This window comes from Grampus griseus (genome assembly GCF_964374135.1).
Source record: "Grampus griseus genome assembly, chromosome: 11".
NCBI classification, from domain to species: domain Eukaryota; kingdom Metazoa; phylum Chordata; class Mammalia; order Artiodactyla; family Delphinidae; genus Grampus; species Grampus griseus.
The window spans coordinates 26,117,849-26,139,729 of NC_139005.1; the positions used below are offsets into that span (position 1 = coordinate 26,117,849).

The 21,881-nt window shown below is 39.1% G+C and overlaps 1 protein-coding gene across 3 annotated transcripts in view; it reads left to right on the plus strand.

Annotated features, from left to right (window-relative positions):
* Window positions 1-21,881, plus strand: part of BICD1 (BICD cargo adaptor 1) — a 206,745-nt gene that overhangs the window by 75,735 nt on the left and 109,129 nt on the right. For all 3 annotated transcript variants that reach the window (XM_082665691.1, XM_082665689.1, XM_082665690.1), the window contains exon 2: window positions 12,697-12,909. In XM_082665691.1, the coding sequence (XP_082521817.1) occupies window positions 12,697-12,909 (213 nt within the window). The remainder of the gene's footprint in view (window positions 1-12,696; window positions 12,910-21,881) is intronic.

A 21,881-nucleotide genomic window follows, 5' to 3' on the forward strand; every position in this document is an offset into this window, starting at 1 on the left:
AAAAAACCCTAGGTTTTATGTATTCACTGACTAAATTTCAAAATCAGTATGGATTTGCTCCTTTTCTAGGAAGTATGGTGTTTTCATTTAATAGATTGCCGTTAGTGTACTTTAGAAGCAGCATCCAGTTTGATGCAGATATTTCAAGGTTTAAATAACTTAATGAATAAGGTTTAGTTGATGCAAGGTACCCCTTCTTTCTCAGGGGACTGTTCCTCACCTCAATACCTTATGAATGTCAATGGAGCATTATGGGATAGCCTAGAAACAGGCACAGTTATGTCAGTATGATTTACGGCTAACTTGGCACTCGACATCAATGTAAAGGAGGGGCGGGCAGTTCATTAAATGGTGCCAGGGAAATTGATTCTTCATATAGAAAATAAAGTAGATCTGGACTTCATTTCATACACAGAAGTCAATTTCAGGTGGATTAAGAGACATAAACATGAAAGGCAAAACGTTTACACTTATGGGAGAAAATATAGAATAGTTTTACGACTTTAGAGGAGAGAAGGGTGTTACATGAGACACAAAAAGTGCTAGCCAGAAAGCAAGAGATTGGTCATTGGACTACCTTAAAATCAAGGACATTACTTCATCAAAAGACATCACTAAAAGAGTCGGGAGAGGCAGAAGCCATGAACTGGGAGAAAGTATTTGACTTACATATAACTGACAAATAATGAGGAAATAGGAAATCATCCTTCAGACAGTGAGACCCCACTTCATCAAAAGATACTGTAAAATGAGTGAAAAATCAGGACATAAATACTAGGGGGAGATATTTGCCATGCGAATAGCTGACAAATTATTAAAGGGGGTAAAAAGCACTCTGTAGAAAAATGAAAAAAGCCTTTAATAGAAATTACACAGAAATAGAAATGTGAATGGTCAATAAAAATATGAAAATGCTTAGCTTCATTAATAATCAGGAAAATGCAAATTAAAACCACCAGAGGATACTATTTCCCACTCCCCAGAGTGGGAAAAACTTTAAAGTCAAAAAGTCAAGTAAGAATGTGGAACAACAGGAACTGTTAGACACTGTTGGTGGCAGTGTGAATCAGGGCAGCCACTTTGGAGAACCCTGCAGTCTTGTCAGGAAGTGTTGAAGCTGTGTGTGATCTATAGCCTAGTCATTCAGCTCCTGGCCCACACCTTAGGGCAGTGGTTCTCAACCCTTCCTTATGTTGGAATCTAAAAATGAGCATGTCAGAAATAGGCCTTATCCCAGACGTGTGGTTACCAAGTTGTATGCGTAGGTGCTCAGGGGCACCACCACAAACCCACAGAGGACCGTGGGGTATTTTGCATATTCGAGGGAACACTGTGATACTTGGCATCTGCTGGACACTGTGTGAACTACTAATTCAAGATAGTTCAGTTCACAGTTTCCTTGTTAGACTTGCTCCATTCTCTTCTATTATGCAATATTTTGCAAAGCTAGATTTTTCAGTGGTTGCTCTAATAAAAAGCAGATAGGAAACCATAGGAAAATCAATGTGGAACAGGAAATGAAAATGGCAGGGTTTGAGAAGTTGTACAGAGCCTAACAGGTGCACCTATCCCATTCGTAAGTAATTGTGGTTATTTAAGAATGAAATTAAAATATTTTTTCTTTCAATTTTTGCACATTAGTTTTTCAGACAGCTAGTACATCATTTGGACATAAAGACTTAGTAAGTTGTTGGAACTAACTATTTAGAAAATGGAATTGTTTGGTATTTCTTTTGTCCTAGGAATGCCATTAAAAAAGTTTTGAGACATCAAGTGGATCTTGAACCAAGAATGTTTGAGAATCTCTGTCCCAAATTAGTTAACTCAGAATATTTGGAGTTGGAGTCTGTGTGTCTTTGTTTTTAAAAACTTCCCAGGTGATTCTAATGGCCCCTAGAGCTGAGAAGCACTGCTAGGGAAACTCTTACACATGTGACTGAGGGTAGTGCTATTCAAAGTGTATCTGGGGACCAGCACTGGTTTGCACATTATTTCCTACAGGTCTTCGTCAGGATGTAGTTTATATTAATCACATGTTCAGTGAATAATGGTACAGTTTTTGTAATCCTTTTTCACCCCTATGTTACATTTGTTCTGGTTAAATTTATTGAAATATAATTTTCTGTCTGTTAAATCTAATAATAAAAAATTGGATAATTGGATTCTGGTAAGGATACGGAGCAACATGAACTCTCGTTCATTGCTGGTGGGAATGCAAAATGCTAAAGCTATTTTGGAAGACAGTTTGGTGGTGTCTTACAAAACTAAACATACTCTTACCATATGATCCATTAATCATGATCCTTGGCATTTACCCAAAGGAGTTGAAAACTTATATCCACACAAAAACCTGCATACGGATATTTATAGCAGCTTTGTTCATAACTGCCAAAACTTGGAAGCAACCAAGGATGTCCTTCAATAAGGTGAATGGACAACTAAACTGTGGTACATCCAGACAATGGAATATTATTCAGTGCTAAAAGTAAGTGAGAGATCAAGCCAAGAAAAGACATGGAGGAACCTTAAATGCATATTACTAAATGAAAGAAGCCAATCTGAGAAGGCTCCATACTGTATGATTCCAACTGTATGACATTTTGGAAGAGGCAAAGTTCTGGAGACCGTGAAAAAGTCAGTAGTTGGCAGGGGGATTGGAGGGTGGGAATGAATAGGTAGAGCACAGAGAGTTTTTAGGGCCGTGAAACTACTCCATATGATACTATAATGGTAGATACATGTCATTATGGCTATGTCCAAATCCACAGAATGTACCACACCAAGAGTGAACCCTAATGTAAACTGGAGTTTGAGTGATTATGATGTGTCAATGTAGGTTCATCAATTGTAGCAAAAGTACCTCTCTTTTGGGAGAGGCTATGCATGTGTGTGGGCAGGGAGTATATGGGAAATCTCTGTACTTTCCTCTCAATTTTGCTGTGTACCTAAAACTGCTCTAAAAAAAGTCTTTAAAAATCATTGGGGCTTATATTTTGTGCTTTTCTTCTAATATTTTTCTAGTAATTTACTATTTACACAGTTTTATTAAAATATAATTGACATACAACAAACCACATATTTAAAGTGTACAATTTGATGAATTTTGACATAAGTATAATTTGTGAAATTATTATCATGACCAAAATAATGAACTTATCCATCAGTGCCTAAAATGTTTTTGTGCCCCATCATAATCCTTCCTTTTTCGCCTCCATACCGCTTCCTCAAGCTCCCCACAGACAGACAGACACACACACACACACACACACACACACACACACACACACACACACACCCTCTCCTGGGTAACCACTCGTCTGCTTTCTGTCACTGTAGATAAGTTTTATTGTCTAGAATTTCACATAAATGGAATCTTACAGTATGTACTCTTGTCTGACTTATTTTGCTCAGCATAATTATTTTATGATTCAACCATGTTGCATGTATCAGTAGTAGATTCCTTTTTATTTCTGAGTAGTATTCCATTGTATGAATATACCACTTTTTTTTTTATCTATTCACCTGTTGATGGACATTTCAGTTGTTTTCAGGTTTGACTATTACAAATAAAGCTGTGAACATTTGTGTACAAATCTATATGGAATGAAATGGCTGGGTCATGTTGTAGACGTATGCTTACAGTAACCCATTTTTATTGTATTTTGCAAAAGTGTTAGTCCACCAAGGATTGGACATAAAACTGTTTCTTCACAAAATGTATTTTGAGAAGTACTAGCCAGGGAGGTGTGCAAAACACTGGATGCAGTGGATCCAATCATCCATTGTTAGGAGAATGGATTATTAAAATGGGGTATATATTTATTCAGAAGACTACTTTATAACAATGAAAATAGATGAACGATAGCTACACTAATCAAAATGGATAAATTGTAGAAATTTAAAGTTGAGTTTAAAAAGCAAATTGCAAAAGAATGCCTATGGAACGATTCCATTATACAAATTTAAAAAATAAACCATATTAAATAATGTTATTTACAAATTCATACATATATGGTAAACTATAAAGAAAAGCAGGAAAATGGTAAATACAAAATTTAGTATAGCGCTTACTTGGGGAGGTTGGGGTGCAGCGAGGGAGATAGGATGGGTAGACAGAAGCTTTTGAGGCTAATGGGTCATGGTCTATTTCTTAAACTACAGAAATTCATTTTGATGTTATTTTTTGTGCTTATATTTTGTTATAAATTTTCTCTTGTGTATATTCAATATATAACAACAAAATTTAGAAAAATCTCTGAACAGTTGAAAAAGGAGTTTGTTAAGCAAGACAGAAGGTACCAATTATGAACCATCAAGGATAGAAAAAAATCCAGGCTTTAAGTAAATATATATTTGAATGATAGGCTATTAGGTATTACATTTGGAAAAATCAGGGGCATTAAACCAATCATAGAATATTTAGTTAAGAAGTATAGAAAATATGGTATGTTATTTATTAGAATCATGCCTTGTAGCCCTGTAATATGATGATTAAATCAGTTAAGGATATGTGGTAGATGTTTAGAAAAACCTATGGTCAGTCACATCAAGCTAAAAATGCATGTTTTTAATTTTTGTGATAAATGAAAAATGGTTTACAGAATGAAAAATGAAAATCAAAAATTGGTAATGAAATAACCTATGTTTCCCAGATGGATGGAATTAACTGGGTAGGAGTTAGGTTAAAAAAGCCAGAAAAAAAATGGGGGAAGTTAAGAAAGAAAGAGTTGAAAATTCTCACCAAGAGAAGATAAAATGGAATTCTTTGATAAAATCAACCTTAGGGCCTATGCCTTGAGAAATTTCTGTGTTTTGTCCTTTTACATTTTTAATGGCTTAATAAGAAAAATGATACATCAGAGTTCCCTTTCTGGTAAGAGGTTCAGTATTTCAGAAATGTGTGGGGAGCTGCTCTCCATGGAGAGGTGAACGGCCTGCTGAGTCATGCACAGGCCTGGGAGAACCTTCACACAGGGACGCAGCAGCCTGTCAGTGTTGGGTGGGGAGAGAGGGTGGGGACCGATATTAATAAGCATTTACTGTGGATTTTATTTATACCTCTTATCTGATATCCTTACCTTTTAGACCTAGTCTGTTTTTATTTTTTTAAGGTAGACATTATTATGCATTTTCCACATTTGGTAACTGAGACGTAGAAATTCAAAACCTTGCCAAAGATTGCAGAGGAGGCAGATTTAAACCCAAATACATTTGATTCCAAAGCTCACCTTTTTCCTACAATTAATAGCCAATACTTACAGTGAACTTACTGTATTTGTACCAAGAACTGCTCCAAGTGATACACAGATTTTCTCTAATCCTCACAACAACACTATCAGATAGAAATTATTATCCTCATTTTACAGATGAGAACACTGAGGCACAGAATGTTAAGTAACTTCTTCATTGTCATACAATGAGTAAGTGGCAGAGTTGGTCCAGCTCAGGAGCCAATGTCTTTAATCTCTTTTGCCTCTTATGAGTACCTGTGCCTTTCAAGGATCAGGCTTCATTCTGTCAGGGAAACCTTATGGCTCCTAATAAGGTTTGAGCCATGTGAGTCATGGAAACGGATTTCTCCCAGCTGGTTACTTTTCGATTGTCTCACTTACAATGATCCCTTCTTTTCTAATTGGACCATACCCTCTAAGACACTTTGCTGCTGGAATATAGTGGTTTGGGAAATGTTTCTTAGCCAGTTCAAACAAGTTTAGCTAGTTTATTCCTATTTTTTGTGTGTGTGCTTTATGAGGTCCTTTGGGCTTATTTTCCTCAGAATAAGAATGAATCCTTAGTAGAGCTTTTAGTCCTCTTAAACTCTCAAACTTCATTCTTTAACTTGGACTTTCCTTAAGACTTAATTTAAAACAAATGATAATTAAACATCATTTAAACCATTGATGGGATTATAACTTATATCCTTTCTACTCCAAAAGTATTTGAAGCAGATTAAAACAAAAGAAACCAATACAGTGGGGGTAAATACACCTCAAGAGTGTAGAGAAAACAGGAGATAGTTATACCAGAAACTTAAGTTATTTTAGTTCATTGCTACAGAGCATTTAACGCTGAATTTCCTGGCAGCTGAGGCAACAGAAATACAGTTGGTCAAATGATTTTTATTATATGTTCAAAGAAGATAAAGTAGCTCCTTGGGGAGGATGGGTTTTAGTGATAGGCCGTTTGACAATCCTTTCCTTCCTCCAAGTTAAATTATGTCTAAATATTCCCTGGAGCACTCAGCTCTTAGTGCTATAGTGGAGACTTTAAGGAACTGCCTCAGATAAGTCTTTAAAGACACGCCGTGGCTATGCTGTAATTCTTGCTTAGCAACACTTCAGTTTAGCTTTGCTCCTCTGGGGAAAGGCCAGGTTCTGGCTCACCTCCTCCTTTGTTCGGGTCTCTACTCAAAGGTCACCCCCTTCTCTGATCGTCCTCTCTAAATGAGGCTCCCTCTGTCCACACCTGCCTGACTATCCCTGCACTGTCCAACATGGAGGCCACTAGATATGTGACAATTAACATTGATTAGATTACATAAAATTAAAAATTTAATTCTTTGGTCATATTGCCCCATTTCAAGAGCTCATTAGCCACACGTGGACAGTGGTTACCGTACTGGACAATACAGATACATCATTGCAGAAAGTTCTATTGGGCAGTGCTGTTTTATACTCTTACTCTGGATTTCATTTTCTTTTTAGAACTTTTCCAACATTATGCTGCATGCTTACTGATTTATGTTCCACTAGAATGCTCCCAAAGGCAGAGATTTTTTTCTAGAATATTGCTAAATCCTCAGTGTCTAAAGCAGCGCCTGTTACAGTTCTCTGTAAGTACTTAACTGAGTGAATGAACAAACGAATGAATAAATTTTAGTATTTCAAATAAGAATATTTTGTCTAATGTCCTCGAGTGACCTAGTATACTGTTGTCACAATTTTTAAGATGAAAGAATGAAGATTCTGTAACCAAGGATCATATTTTAAAGATAATTTGATATTATTAAATATACTAGCCGAACTTTTGTCTTTCATATTGTGAAGGATGATAAGCATGAAAATTCCACTTAACAGTTAATATATTTTCCTGAACATGAAGGTAAAAAAATACCAATTTTCTTGGGATTAAAAGTCCTGCGGGGCTTCCCTGGTGGTGCAGTGGTTGAGAGTCCGCCTGCCGATGCAGGGGACACGGGTTCGTGCCCCAGTCCGGGAAGATCCCACATGCCAAGGAGCGGCTAGGCCCGTGAGCCATGGCCGCTGAGCCTGCGCATCCAGAGCCTGTGTTCCGCAACGGGAGAGGCCACAACAGTGAGAGGCCCACGTACCGTAAAACAAAAAAAAAAAGAAGTCCTATGAGTAGAATGAGAAAGCAAGGTACTTATTATATAGCTAAATGAACTTACACTGGCATGTGACTGAAAGCAACTGTGATACATTGTGATGGACTATATTAAAGGTGATAATTGTGCAATTATAGCTACACACATGATAGAAATCATAATACATTCTAAAATTGTATAGAAATGTCAGTTTACCTCAATTAATTTCAAATAAAACTATTCATGAAATGACTGCAGTGCCTAAAAGGAATTTGCTATCTGAACAAAATATAACTAGAAGCATGACTGCCCTAGGTTTGCCTATAAATAGACAGCAAAGCTAGTTTTGTGATTTCTGCCAAGTGTGCAGCTTCAATAGCCTTGGAAAAGATTGTCTCTCGTCTCTTGAGTCCAGCTTTGTTAGGAGATACTTGGAATGGTGGTGGAGGAGGGAGGTACCCGGCAGAGCCAGACAGGTCTGGTAAATCAGCTTCAACAATTAGCCAAATGATAGTTGTCAGTTGGCTGTCATGCCCAATTCCAGTTACCAACAATTAGGAATTGGGTAAAGAAGGAGTTTTTTCTCCTTCACCCTCCCTTTCTAAAATGCAGATATTTTCTGTAGTGTTAGTTCTCAGCGGATTTGCAAATGCAGATCATGGGGCATCTGTAGCCTGTGCTGGATTGGTATTATTTTTCTATTTCAAGTAAAAAAAAAAAAAAAAAGCACCATGGTAAATGTCCTTGGATAACCTTGCATACTTTCAAATCAGGTCCAGTGAAGGGCCATGTTCCTCATAAAAATAATGACTAGGGGCTTCCCTGGTGGCACAGTGGTTGAGAGTCCGCCTGCTGATGCAGGGGACATGGGTTCGTGCCCTGGCCCGGGAAGATCCCACATGACGCGGAGCGGCTGGACCCGTGAGCCATTACCACTGAGCCTGCACGTCCGGAGCCTGTGCTCCGCAACGGGAGAGGCCGCAATGGTGAGAGGCCCGTGTACCGCAAAAAACAAACAAACAAAATAATAATAATGACTAACTTTGGAAACCCCCATGTTCAGTTAAGTTTTCTGAGCTACAATAAATATGAATTAAGGATTCATCAAAATGTTTATATTTTCAATTTCAATTCTTGAGTCTACTTTGAAGATCTATTCTGTGTATATGTCTAAAATTTTTTATTTCCTTTGGTGCAGGATCCAGAGTACAATTCTTAAAACTTTACATCAAGGGTGGAAAGATAAATTCACTTGCTATTAAGACATTAGGGGTTGTTTTAGCCACCAAGAGAGCATTGCCTGTGTGCTGAGAATAATGTGAGAACCATAGGTTGCCTAAGTCTGTTGATCTTACTTAGGCAGAGTTAAGAAAATGGCCCTGTGAAAGTTTTCTGTTACATAGATGTGGGAAAGTAGTTGTGAAAAAGAAGCAAGTTGACGTGCTTGACACACAGTTCATGCTAATTTGAAATTTTACCAATACTTAAGTATGATAATCAGGGTTCCTTTGCCAGTGTGAGGGTCTACTGAAGACGTAACCAGGTCACCGTGGGGAGATGTGCTGCCAGATGTCTCCCCTCCAAAGATTTTTTTATGGGTAATGAATTCAGAATTGACCTCACAGAATCTGATCATCACTGATAGAAAAGCAAGGTAAACATCACTTCCAAAGACAATTTTTCATCTGTTCATAAATCTATATGCTTATTATCACATGTAGAAGCTTGGCTACTCAAATAAGAATTTCTTTCTGTCCTGAGACTGAGCAAGCCAAACACCAAGAGTATTCTGCTCTGAATAGATGAACATCAATACTGAAATATTTCTTTCTCAGTTGATGTTTAGGAATCATCTGTTGATTTTGATCCATGTAGAGATTCTAAGGAAGATAGTTTATTGAGACATAGGCTTGCAGGTTATTTTTTAATTTTCTGTTTCTGTAGTATAATTTGGAGATGAATACCAGATTGTCTTTAAAATCACTAAGTCATAACTTTATGATGTCCCTTTTAATGATTAACCCAAACCTTTTCTGCCTTCAAGTTTGTAACAAATGTGAAACTGAGTTTCAGAGGTTAATTCCAGCCTTGTTTCTTTATGACCTGTACATAGTCCAGAAGCATCATTTTATGACACTTAAAATTTTAAAATGTATATCACATCATAAAGCCATAGCACTTCTAATTGAATAGTGACCCTTTGGTGTTCAAGTACACATGTTCTTTATAACTGTATGTGCCAGTATTTTATCAAACCTATCAAATTCTTGAGGGCAAAGACTACATTTATTTACCTAACTTTTTATTTTGAAATAACTCTAGACATAGAAAAAGTTGCAAAAATACTACACTGAATTTCATGTACCCTTTACACAGCTTCCCCAGATGTTAACATCTTACATAACCATAGTACAGTTATGGAAACCAGAAACTGACATTGCTACAATATTATTATCCGATATAAAGAATGTATTTCGGGACTTCCCTGGTGGTCCAGTGGTTAAGACTTCGCCTTCCAATGCAGAGAGCCACATTGTAACAAATTCAATAAAGACTTTAAAAATGGTCCACATCAAAAAAAAAAAAAAAAAAAAAAAAGAAGGGGGCTTCCCTGGTGGCGCAGTGGTTGAGAAATCTGCCTGCCAATGAAGGGGACATGGGTTCGAGCCCTGGTCCGGGAAGATCCCACATGCCGCAGAGCAACTAGGCCTGTGAGCCACAACTACTGAGCCTGCGCATCCGGAGCCTGTGCTCCGCAACAAGAGAGGCCGCGATAGTGAGAGGCCCGCATACCGCGATGAAGAGTGGCCCCCGCTTACCACAACTAGAGAAAGCCCTCGCACAGAAACGAAGACCCAACACAGCCATAAATAAATTAAAAAATAAACTTAAATCATATGGGCTTCTAAGAAGACCTCTGCTTAAAACAAAAAAGAAAAAAAAGAATGTATTTCAGTTTTGCCAATTGTCCTAAAGTCTTTTTTTCAGGTCAGGGTCCAATCCAGGATCCCATTCTGCATTTAATTGTCATATTTTCTTAGTCTCATCTAGTCTGGAGGAGTCTTCCTCTATTTCTCCTGACCTTAATACTTTCAAAGAGTCCTGGCCAATAATTTTGTAGAATGTTCCCGTTTGGGTTTCCTTGATGTTTTCTTATAGTAAGAATTGGCCTACTCATTTTTGGCAGAAATACCACAGAAGTGACTCTGTTCTCCCCTCAGTGTGTTATACCAGAGGGTACACGATGTTAGTGTTTCTTGTTGCTGCTGAGCTAACTTTTGGTCACTTAGTTAAGGTCTGCCAGGGTACTCCACTGATCAGTTACTATTTTTCCCATTGGAATTAATAAATATCTTGGGAGGACATGCTTTAAGACTATGCAAATATCCTGTTTCTCATCATAGTTTTTGCCTATTATTTTATATTCCACTGATAATCTTTACCTGCAACTATTATTACTTGGTGTTTGCCAAGTAATATGCTGATGTCAAGTAATGCTGATGTATTTGATTTCTATTAGAATTAAATGATTTGAATCCTACTGTAAAGAAGAGCTATTCCTTCTCTTATTTATTCAGTTATTATATCAATGTGGGCTCATGAATATTTATTTTATTCTATGGATTATAATTCATTACTATAACTATTTTGTTTCCCCAAATTATCCCATATTTAGCCCTTGGGAGCCCCTTCATGTAGGCTCTCATTTTTTTTTTTTTTTTTTTTTTGCGGTATGCGGGCCTCTCACTGTTGTGGCCTCTCCCGTTGAGGAGCACAGGCTCCAGATGTGCAGGCTCAGTGGCCATGGCTCACGGGCCCAGCCGCTCCGCGGCATGTGGGATCCTCCCGGACCGGGGCATGAACCCGTGTCCCCTGCATCGGCAGGCGGACTCTCAACCACTGCGCCACCAGGGAAGCCCCACATCATTTTTTTAAAAGCATTTTGTTACTTACTCTTTGGCACCACATGATGCACCAAGTTCGTTTTGCTCCAGTGAGAGACTCCATCATTTCTTCCAAGAGCCCTAGTTCTTTTAACTGGAGATTGATATTTAGAAACAAAATTTGGCCGCAGGGTTTGCTGACAGAGCTAGGAAATCTGTACACACACACACACACACAAACACACACACACACACAAGCACCTTTCTCTCTCCATCTATCGACCTGTCTCCCTATTAAAGACTATCCTGATAATTCTAATTACAACCCAGTACCACTAGTTTCCTTCTAGACTTCTCCCTTTCCTTATTTGTAATGCCTTTCTCCAAGAGGGAGAAACCTGCCTTTCATTATCCATAATATATTTACTTATTTCCTCAGCCCTAGTATACATGTAAAGAAGTTTCAGAATTGTGAGTCCATAATCCCTGTGAGAAACAAATTTACTAACTATACTATAGTGTTTAGGTACAGTTCTTTTTGTTTTTAGCTTTACTGTGTATAGCAAAAATACTGATTTCCCCAATCAGTTTAGATCTTTTCTTCTCAACCTTTCAGTGTGGTCCTGTTCTTCATTTGCGGTACAGCTGGATTCATTTGTTACTATTTGTGTTCCATTTGGGTACCTGGACACATAGAGGCTGATTTTCATTATTATTTATTTGGGAGGTATATGAAACCTTACTGTAGTTTTAAGAGTCAGAGTGATATGAAAAGGCATTCTCAGAAAAGTGTGACTCCTATGAAATGTGATCCCTTGTATAGTGTTTCATTCCCTCATTCTTTCTACCCCATTCCCACTCACCCCCCGTAGCTTACCAATTTCATTACTTTCTGGCTTATTTTTCTGTATCTCTTTTTCCACAGATATGTTTTCTTATACATTGATTGCATTTGAATGTCTTTTTGTGGTACCAGGCAGTTTGAAAGCTGTTTGGTGATTTTTCTCTCTTAAGGGCATTGTTCATAATTGGTATATTCTTACCACTAATGTATTAGAAAGCTAATGAAACTATTTTCTTTCTTGAAAATTTCTTTTGGGATTTTTTCTGGAATGAAAATGAGAATATGAATTTTGAAGGTCTCATTAGCACTGAACTGTCTATTCCTTAAAAAGATTTGTCTAAAAAATGGTAACATAAAACAAGCAGCAATGTTTTTCAAGTTTTAACCTGTTATATATATATATATATATATGTATATTAGCAAAATACTTAAAATTTTTCTTTCTCCTTAATTGAATTTGAATTATTTCAAGTGTCAATGAGAGCTGCTAGCCTGTTAGATGAACTATGTATTTTTTGCTTCTGGAAGTCTTGCAGAATACCTTTTCTTTTACACAAAGTAAAACAAATCATGTTCCCAAGTCTGTTGAATAGTGCAGTGGTGCATTTCACTGTGTGCTCTTTTTCTTTCCAAATCCTCTGCAGGCATTTGGGCAGTCCTTCTCTATCCACCGTAAGGTTGCTGAGGATGGAGAGACTCGGGAGGAAACACTTCTGCAGGAGTCAGCATCGAAGGAAGCTTACTATCTGGGGAAGATCTTGGAGATGCAGAACGAACTGAAACAGAGCCGGGCCGTGGTGGCCAACGTGCAGGCAGAAAATGAGAGGCTCACAGCTGTCGTGCAGGATCTGAAGGAGGTAAACAAACAACAAACATATTCCCTTTGAGAGAGCTGTGGGAGAGAGAACTAAGATGAAATTCTTCCTAGGAGAGAGGAATAAAACTTTTTCTCTAATCAGAGGAGCTTTATTAAACAAGAAGCACTTGATGCCAATGCTAGCAATTTTTCTGCTTTTTTAGTGAAATGACAGCTTGTTCTGAGATGAGCTTTTCTCTCTCTTATTGTTCGTTAAGAATTAAAGTCTATTTATTGAGTACTTAGGAATTGGCCTTGCTATTTCTGCAGAGGTGTTTAAAAAATACAGTGACCCTAAGGTCACTTCCTCCCTTTTACCTGTTTCAATACAATGTGGAGAGGAACGGTTGGCTGTTATGCTCGGTGTCAGCACTAATTCAAAATGAATGTGGTGTTAGACTCTCCTCACTGGGGAGAGAGATCTTGGGGGAATGTTCTGAGGGGTCTTAGAGTCTGGTGATGCAGAACCATAAACTCTTCTTCTGGCTGTAGACAAGCAGCAAATTATAGCTGGTATGAATCAGGTTAGGAGCCTTCTTCAGTCCCCGGGCCCTCCCTGGACTCACTCTTTCCCTTCAGCTTTTCACGTAGCAGCGTCATATGCCAGATGGTTTCAGAGTGGCAGAGTCATTCTGTGCTGGAGGAAGGAGGTAATGTTGGGGACAGAAATAGCCAAAAGCAGCTTCATCCACCAAACCCTTTTAAGAGCATTTTTGAAAACTTCATATTAAATCGTTCACTCCAGTTTTTGATTAAGAAAGCTATAGAAGAGGTGCAGATTTCCTCTGATTCCTACACCAGTGCAGTGGAGGTTGACAAACAAATACCGGGTCCACTACCAAGTGGGCTCATTAACTGAGCGGTTTTTTTTTGTTTTTTTTTTAATTTATTTTTGGCTGCATTGGGTCTTGTTGCTGCACGCGGGCTTTCTCTAGTTGCAGCGAGCGGGGGCTACTCTTCGTTGTGGGGCGCGGGCTTCTCATTGCGGTGGCTTCTCTTATTGCGGAGCATGGCCTCTAGGCATGCGGGCTTCAGTAATTGTGGCTCATGGGCTCAGTAGTTGTGGCTTGCGGGCTCTAGAGCTCAGGCTCATTAGTTGTGGCGCATGGGCTTAGTTGCTCCGCGGCATGTGGGATCTTCCCAGACCAGAGATCGAACCTATGTCCCCTGCATTGGCAGATGGACTCTTAACCATTGTGCCACCAGGGAAGTCCCTAACTGAGCATTTTGATAATAGAAAAAGGTCAGATGAAAAAATTGTTTGATATTGTGAAATATAACCAAAATAATCCACTGATACCTTTCTCTCGACATTAGTGACATATTAGAAATAAAGTTTCATTATTATAACATATAAGTTGTCCAAAATTTACTGGAATTTAATCAATAATTTACATTTGCCTGTGTCCATATTACCATGAACTCAGTGAATATTGACAGTAAGGTTTCTGCTTTACCTAGTTCATTGTCTTTGCACATGCCCCAGATATAGAAATATGACTCTGGAGACAAAGAAAGGAGCCAACCAAGGGGAATTTAGTGTTGGGTACCAAAAAGAACATGAGAGTTTTCAGGATGCCCTGCCTCATTTCCCTCCACTGCAAATGATTGTTAAAAAACAGAGCCCATCTCCAGTTCTTCATTTGATGCATCTGTATGTGCTGGGTCTTCACCATCACTTGCTTATCCTTTGGAGTACCAGACCTCCTCCTCCAAGTGGACTCAAGGTCATATAGTGCCATAGGCCACCTTCTTGGATTAAGCAAAGCCCAGAACATCCACAGGCAGAGACCTCAGCAGCCATGGGCAGCAGGTTCACGTGGCAAGTTGGCAGAGAGGTTGTGATATGGGCAACCTGAGGGCCATGGGCACCCACATGCAGGTGGTTTGTGTATAAGGACTGCAATCAATGAGTCAAGCAGTCTTGATGGATCCTCTGAAAGCTACACAGCCCCACTGTGCGCGGCAGTTGCAGCTGAGGAAAGAACAGCAAAGGTTGAGGAAAGGGTACCACAGGTGTTTTCCTCTTGGGGCAAGACAGTGGAGATTGCTGGAGCATCCTCACTTACATATGCCATGCTTGAGTGCAGTTTCCAATGAGTAGATTTATGATAAGTGGCAGGAGTTGATTATTAAGAATGGGGATGCAAGTTAGGAATAAACTGAGGCCGCAAAGGAAACAAAATGCTGAGAAGCCCTTCATTCAGATCAGTTCTCAAATTTTAGTGAGCACCAGAATCACCTAGAGAACTCATCAAAACACTAGTCTTGGGGCTTCCCTGGTGGCACAGTGGTTGAGAGTCCGCCTGCCAATGCAGGGGACACGGGTTCGTGCCCTGGTCCGGGATGATCCCACGTGCCACGGAGCGGCTGGGCCCGTGAGCCATGGCCGCTGAGCCTGCACATCCGGAGCCTGTGCTCCACAACGGGAGAGGCCGCAACAGTGAGAGGCCCACGTACCGAAAAAAAAAAAAAGAAAAAAAAACAAAAACAAAAACACTAGTCTTGGGCCCCCTAAAATTCTGATTCAGTGTACTAGGTAGAACCCAAGAATTTGCATTTCTAACAAGTTCACAGCAGGTAGAGACCACACTTTAAGAACCACTAATTTAAACTTCTTTGCCTGGCTTAAAGCTGGGCATGGGGGTATCATAAGGCTCACAATTTGGGGAATTGCTGGATGATCACTTGGTTATAATTCTTCGATTTCTATGCGTTTTCAGTAGTTGATTTGCCGTAAGAGAATAACTTGTTACGTCCAAATTTATGTATTTTTTTAATCTAAAACAGCTCAAGGCAGTTTAGCCATTTGGATTTGTCAATAACTAAAAGAAAAAAACAAACAAACAGGTGGTCAGTTTCCTGGTCTTCTAAGCGTGCCAACAATTTATCTGTTAATATTCTTTCTGATGGGCTGAAAGCTAGTGAGTGGTATTACTATATCCCAGAGCCCTGCTGTTTTTCATGCAGACATTGTTTTAATGTTGCTAATAAAATTATTATTATCATGTAGGGCTGAGGACATTTGTAAAAGGAGAAAAGGAATAAATTCTATTTCTTGGTATGTTGATACAGACTTCTGATGGCTGGTGTTAAGTTCAAATCCCAGATTTGTTTTTATCGTAGGCTTAGTTTTGTTTGTCTTTTTGTATTCTGGGTATTGATTGGTGCATAGTGACTGGAAGAGAGATGACGAAACAGAAAAATCATGACCTGATGGACCATGAGAAATAGACAAGGATAACCAATTAAAAGCATAGTAAATCATCAGCTTGACAGATGCTGTGTGAATTTTTTTTTTCTTTTTGGCCGCACCCCACAGCATATGGGATCTTTGTTCCCCTGTCCAGGAGCTGACCCGTGCCCCCTGCATTGGAAGTGCTGAGTCTTAACCACTGGACTGCCAGGGAAGTCCCTGTGTGACTTTAATAATTAAATTAATGGAATTATTTTTATTTACTAAAAGGACTAATCTCTAATTTCAGTAGGATCATTGGTACTGGCAAAGGTGCCTGTGTGTGTATATGTGCTGTGTGTGTTATGGAAGCTTTACACTCATATTTGCACACACATATGTGTGTATTTAATTCCACAGCCAACTTCTTTTCCATATATGGTATGTATAGGACAGTATAGTGGAAAAAATGGAAACATTTCTGAATTAGAAAATCAATATTCTAGTCTCAGCACTGCTAAAAGTTTTAGAATTATACTCACGGTATTTGTCAAAGATTAGTATACAGTAAATACACAATAAACATAAACTGTTATCATTAATAACTTTCTGCATCCGCCATAGAGCTATTGTTGAAATTATCATTTATTATGTAGATCCATATTCTTAGGTTAAAGAAACATTAGGTAAATACCTCTTTGAATTTATTGCCTTGAAAATTCTTTCTGTTGAGATATGAATCAGGTGGTAGGAATTATAGTTTGTTTTTTTTTTTTTTTTTTTGCGCTACATGGGCCTCTCACTGTTGTGGCCTCTCCCGTTGCGGAGCACAGGCTCCGGATGCGCAGGCTCAGCGGCCATGGCTCACGGGCCCAGACACTTCGCGGCATGTGGGATCTTCCCGGACCAGGGCACGAACCCGTGTCCCCTGCATCGGCAGGCGGACTCTCAACCACTGCGCCACCAGGGAAGCCCTATAGTATGTTTTTATTATTGCTTTGGTTGTTAAAAACCTCCAGCACTATGTGTCACTATAAAACCTAACTTAGATTTTTCATATAATTCTCATTTTTAAACATTTTCATCAGCCTTATTGTATATGTGTTCCTAATGGTAAACTGCTTTAAATAAGATTTTTAAGTACAGGGAGTATAAAGAAAAAATGTCACCCAATCAAAGAACCGAATCGGAGTTAATCTTAAACAAGTTAGGTGTTAATCCTACAGATCTAGTAACAGGCAGGGGATGGGAAGGGGGGAATCCTTGGGTGACCTTGACCAGCATCATTTCGGTGAAAGCTAAATGAGAGCAGATCGATTGCTGTAGTGCCTAAGCACATATTGAGTAAACAAGTTTGAATTTCATTTTTTTATCTCAACCTATAGGTCTAAAATACTAGAAGATACCCTGAATTTCACTGTACAGCCATGTCACTGTAACTACCAAGAGCACATGGCTCCCTCTTCTGAATCTTTCCTCAAGTTAATGAAATTTCTGGCACAATACATGAAGCTTTAGTACAACAGCTAAATTTCTAACTAGTTGGCAACATTTTATTAAGATATGGCCATTTTATATTTCAAAAGCTGCTTAATCCATATGATCTTTATCACATTTGAAGCTCCATTTTTTTTCCCTCATTGGAATATACAACCAAACTTTATAATCCACCAGCTCAATTTTCAGGAATCGATTATAGCCACATCTATAAACTTTTAGGCCATGAAGGCACCTAGTGATTATTTGGTAAAGCCTACTCCCAGATCAATAATTCTTTCTCCAGTAACCTGGAATGGCCATGTAGCCTTTACCCAGACACTTCCATCACTATGGAGATGGTAAACTATGAGTCCTTCCAAGGAAGGGACTGTCTTTTGTTTGTCATTTATCTTGGTATCCCCAGGACTCAGCACAGTGCCTGGTCAAAAGAAGACATTAAAAAAAGAATGTTTGTTGAGTTGAACTGAACAGAAATAACATACTTTAGGAGTTAGCTACCTCTGGTTTGAATTCCACCTGTGCCACTTACCAACTGTGTGATATTGGACAAGTTACATTTGTTCTGTAAGTGTCACTTTCCTCACTTCCGACATGGAGATGGTAATACTAATGTACGGGTCCTATGTCAAATGCCGTGCACAAAGGAGATGTTAAATTACTGTTCATTCCTTGTCTTCCAGATCCCTCCCAAGGCTGCCCATCCTGTTGCTTGGCAGCTCTAATTGTTAAACTGCCCTTTTTTGTTCAGTGAAAATTGACTCCCTGTAATTTTCACCAACAGGCCATATTCCTAGCCTCTGGATCTACAGAGAATACGTTTTTTTGGTTTTCTATTCCACTTGACAATTTTAGCCCATGCCCAACAGCTTCAAATATTTGGAAAGGACTATCTTGTCTTCTCTTTTTCAGATTAAACATATCTAGATCAATTAGCACTTCCTCATGTGACATGGTTTCAGGATGCCTCAGCATCCTGTTTATTACCTTCTTAGACTGAGATCCAGTGTCTCTTAAAAATGTCTGCTTTTTAAAAACAGACTGTTGACTGTCTTTACCCCATTGGAAATTTTTGAAAACGTGAACTGTTGGATGAAGGGTTTGAGTTTCTCATCTTAGGGTTTTCATCTTTTTGGATTTTCCACTTTGCAGTCATACATTCATTCATTCATTCAACAGAGGTCTCTTCAGTGCTTGCTGTGAGCCAGATGCTTGGGTGCTTGGAAGCATCAGTGAACAAAAAGTCAACAAGGAGTGGTTGTTTTCAATGTTAAAACAACTAAATGTGTTCAGAAACTATTTCCTTCTACTCTTTAGTATCTGTGGAGATAGTGAGCTGTGTTTTAAATCTTTTTTTTTTAACATCTTTATTGGGGTATAATTGCTTTACAGTGGTGTGTTAGTTTCTGCTTTATAACAAAGTGAATCAGTTATACATATACGTATGTTCCCATATCTCTTCCCTCTTGCATCTCCCTCCCTCCCACCCTCCCTATCCCACCCCTCCAGACGGTCACAAAGCACTGAGCCGATATCCCTGTGCCATGCGGCTGCTTCCCACTAGCTATCTACCTTACGTTTGTTAGTGTATATATGTCCATGCCTCTCTCTCGCCCTGTCACAGCTCACCCTTCCCCCTCCCCATATCCTCAAGTCTGTTCTCCAGTAGGTCTGTGTCTTTATTCCTGTCTTACCCCTAGGTTCTTCATAACATTTTTTTTTCTTAAATTCCATATATATGTGTTAGCATACGGTATTTGTCTTTCTCTTTCTGACTTACTTCACTCTGTATGACAGACTCTAGGTCCATCCATCTCATTACAAATAGCTCAATTTCGTTACTTTTTATGGCTGAGTAATATTCCATTTGTATATATGTGCCACATCTTCTTTATCCATTCATCCGATGATGGGCACTTAGGTTGTTTCCATCTCTGGGCTATTGTAAATAGAGCTGCAATGAACATTTTGGTACATGACTCTTTTTGAATTTTGGTTTCCTCAGGGTATGTGCCCAGTAGTGGGATTGCTGTGTTTTAGACAACATATACTATAGATTGAATGTTTGTGTCCCCCAACATTCGTATGTTGAAACCTAATCCCCAAAGTGATGGTGTTTGGAGGTGGGGCCTTTGGGGGTGATTAGGTCATGAGAGTGGAGCCCTCATGAATGAGACCCTATAAAAGACACCGCAGAGAGCTCCCTTACCCCTTCCACTATGTGAAGACACAGCAAGAAGTTGGCCATCTATGAACCAGGAAGTGGGCCTTCACCTGACACTGAATCTGCCGGTGCCTCGATCTTAGACTTCTTAGTCTCCAGAGCTATGAGAAATAAATGTCTGTTTAAGCCGTCCAGCCTATGGTGTTATTGTTATAGCAGCTCAAATGGACTAAGACAACATATAACATTTCGTACAGTAAATTACACTCATCTTAGTCTCTCGTTAAAACTACAGATAGGTGGTACCTGCTGTGACTAAGCAGAAAACATCTAAACAGTCAGATTAGATGCCATGGACCTCAGCCACCAGCACATAGTCACTTTATTTAAGGAGAGTCCTTCAGCCACTCTTTAAAAATCAAATTGCTTCTACTGCATAAATAGGTGGTTTGGTAATAGTGTGGAATTAGAAATCAGGATATCTGAGTTCAGGTCCTAACTTGACCATTTTACTAGTTCTGTGATTAAACTTCTCATTTTCCATATAAACATTATAATAACGCCTCTCCTACTCCTCATGATTTGTATGAGGAGAAAATATTTTTCATGAAAGTGCTTTACAAGAAGTAGAGGACTATGTTAGTGTTATTTATTGTTTCACAGTTTGTAATCGGACTTATTCTTACACAGCAAGACAAAAACAATAAATTTAGAAAGATGTATTGGGATCTACTGTCAGAAGGCCCCAGCACCTTCTGACAGTAGCAAGAAGTAATGGCTGGGGCTTCCCTGGTGGCGCAGTGGTTGGGAATCTGCCTGCCAATGCAGGGGACACGGGTTCGAGCCCTGGTCTGGGAAGATCCCACATGCCGCGGAGCGGCTGGGCCCGTGAGCCACAACTACTGAGCCTGCGCGTCTGGAGCCCATGCTCCGCAGCAAGCGACGCCGCGACAGTGAGAGGCCCGTGCACCGCGATGAAGAGTGGCCCCCCGGTCGCCGCAACTGGAGAAAGCCCACGCACAGAAATGAAGACCCAACACAGCCAAAACTTAATTAATTAATTAATTAATTTTTTAAAAAAAGAAGTAATAGCTGACACCCTGACACCAAAAGAAGAAACAACACATGTTTAAAAGCCAGTAGGCTGAAAGAGGAGAGCTGTCTGGGTGTTCTTACTATCAGTGTAAATAGCCTTTCGTACCTGGCTGGTTCTCAAAAGGGTCACTGCGTTATTTCTCAGTACAACATCGAATGTGCTTACTGATGGGGAGAGGTTAAACTATTTAATTAAGTCATCCAATAATAAAAAAGCTTTTCTTATATTCTCTGAGGTTTCTGGTTGAATGATTGGTCATTGAGAGCTGTGTTTACACATAGCTGAATGAAATTGACACTTCCAGCTGAATGATGATTTTCCTGTTCTGTAAAGGCATGGCTTGGCTATAGCTGCAAAGTTATTTCCCTGGTACGTCCCAGTTTCTACTTGTTGGGAATGGACCTCACACCTCCCTGGAATGATGCAAAGTGTCAAACAGTGAAGAATTATCACTCTTTTAATTGGTTTAAATAACTAACCATAATATCATAGCTAACATTTATGAGAGCTTATCATGTGCCAAGCACAACACTCAGCATCTTACATTCATTATCTCATCTAATTCTCTTAAATTTACGAGGCATGTACTGTTTCTATCCCCCCTTTACAGATGAGGCAGAGAGGCTGACAACTTGTCCAGCAAGCAGTCAGGCTGGTGTCCTAAACCAGGCAATCTGACTCCAGAGTCCCTGCTCTTAACCGTGTTAGTGCCTGCTTATTTGTTTATTGATTCCACTGGAGAGAGCTTTTTTGTCAAAAAGTTCTTTCTAACACTTGCTGAGCTGCAGTAAACAAACACCCCTATTAACATCATAAAGGAATTTGAAAGCAGTTTAACAATATACAAACAATTCACCTTTGAATAATTGTGATTTGATTGTGCCTTTGGGAAAAATAATTTACATTAATGGGTTTGTTTGTAGGATTAGTTTAAAATTACAGGCTCATAGAATTTTTTTAATGTATGTGCGTTTAGTTCTGTGAATTTTAACAAACAGAGATTCATGTAACCACAATTATGATGCAGAAATTGCATCATCC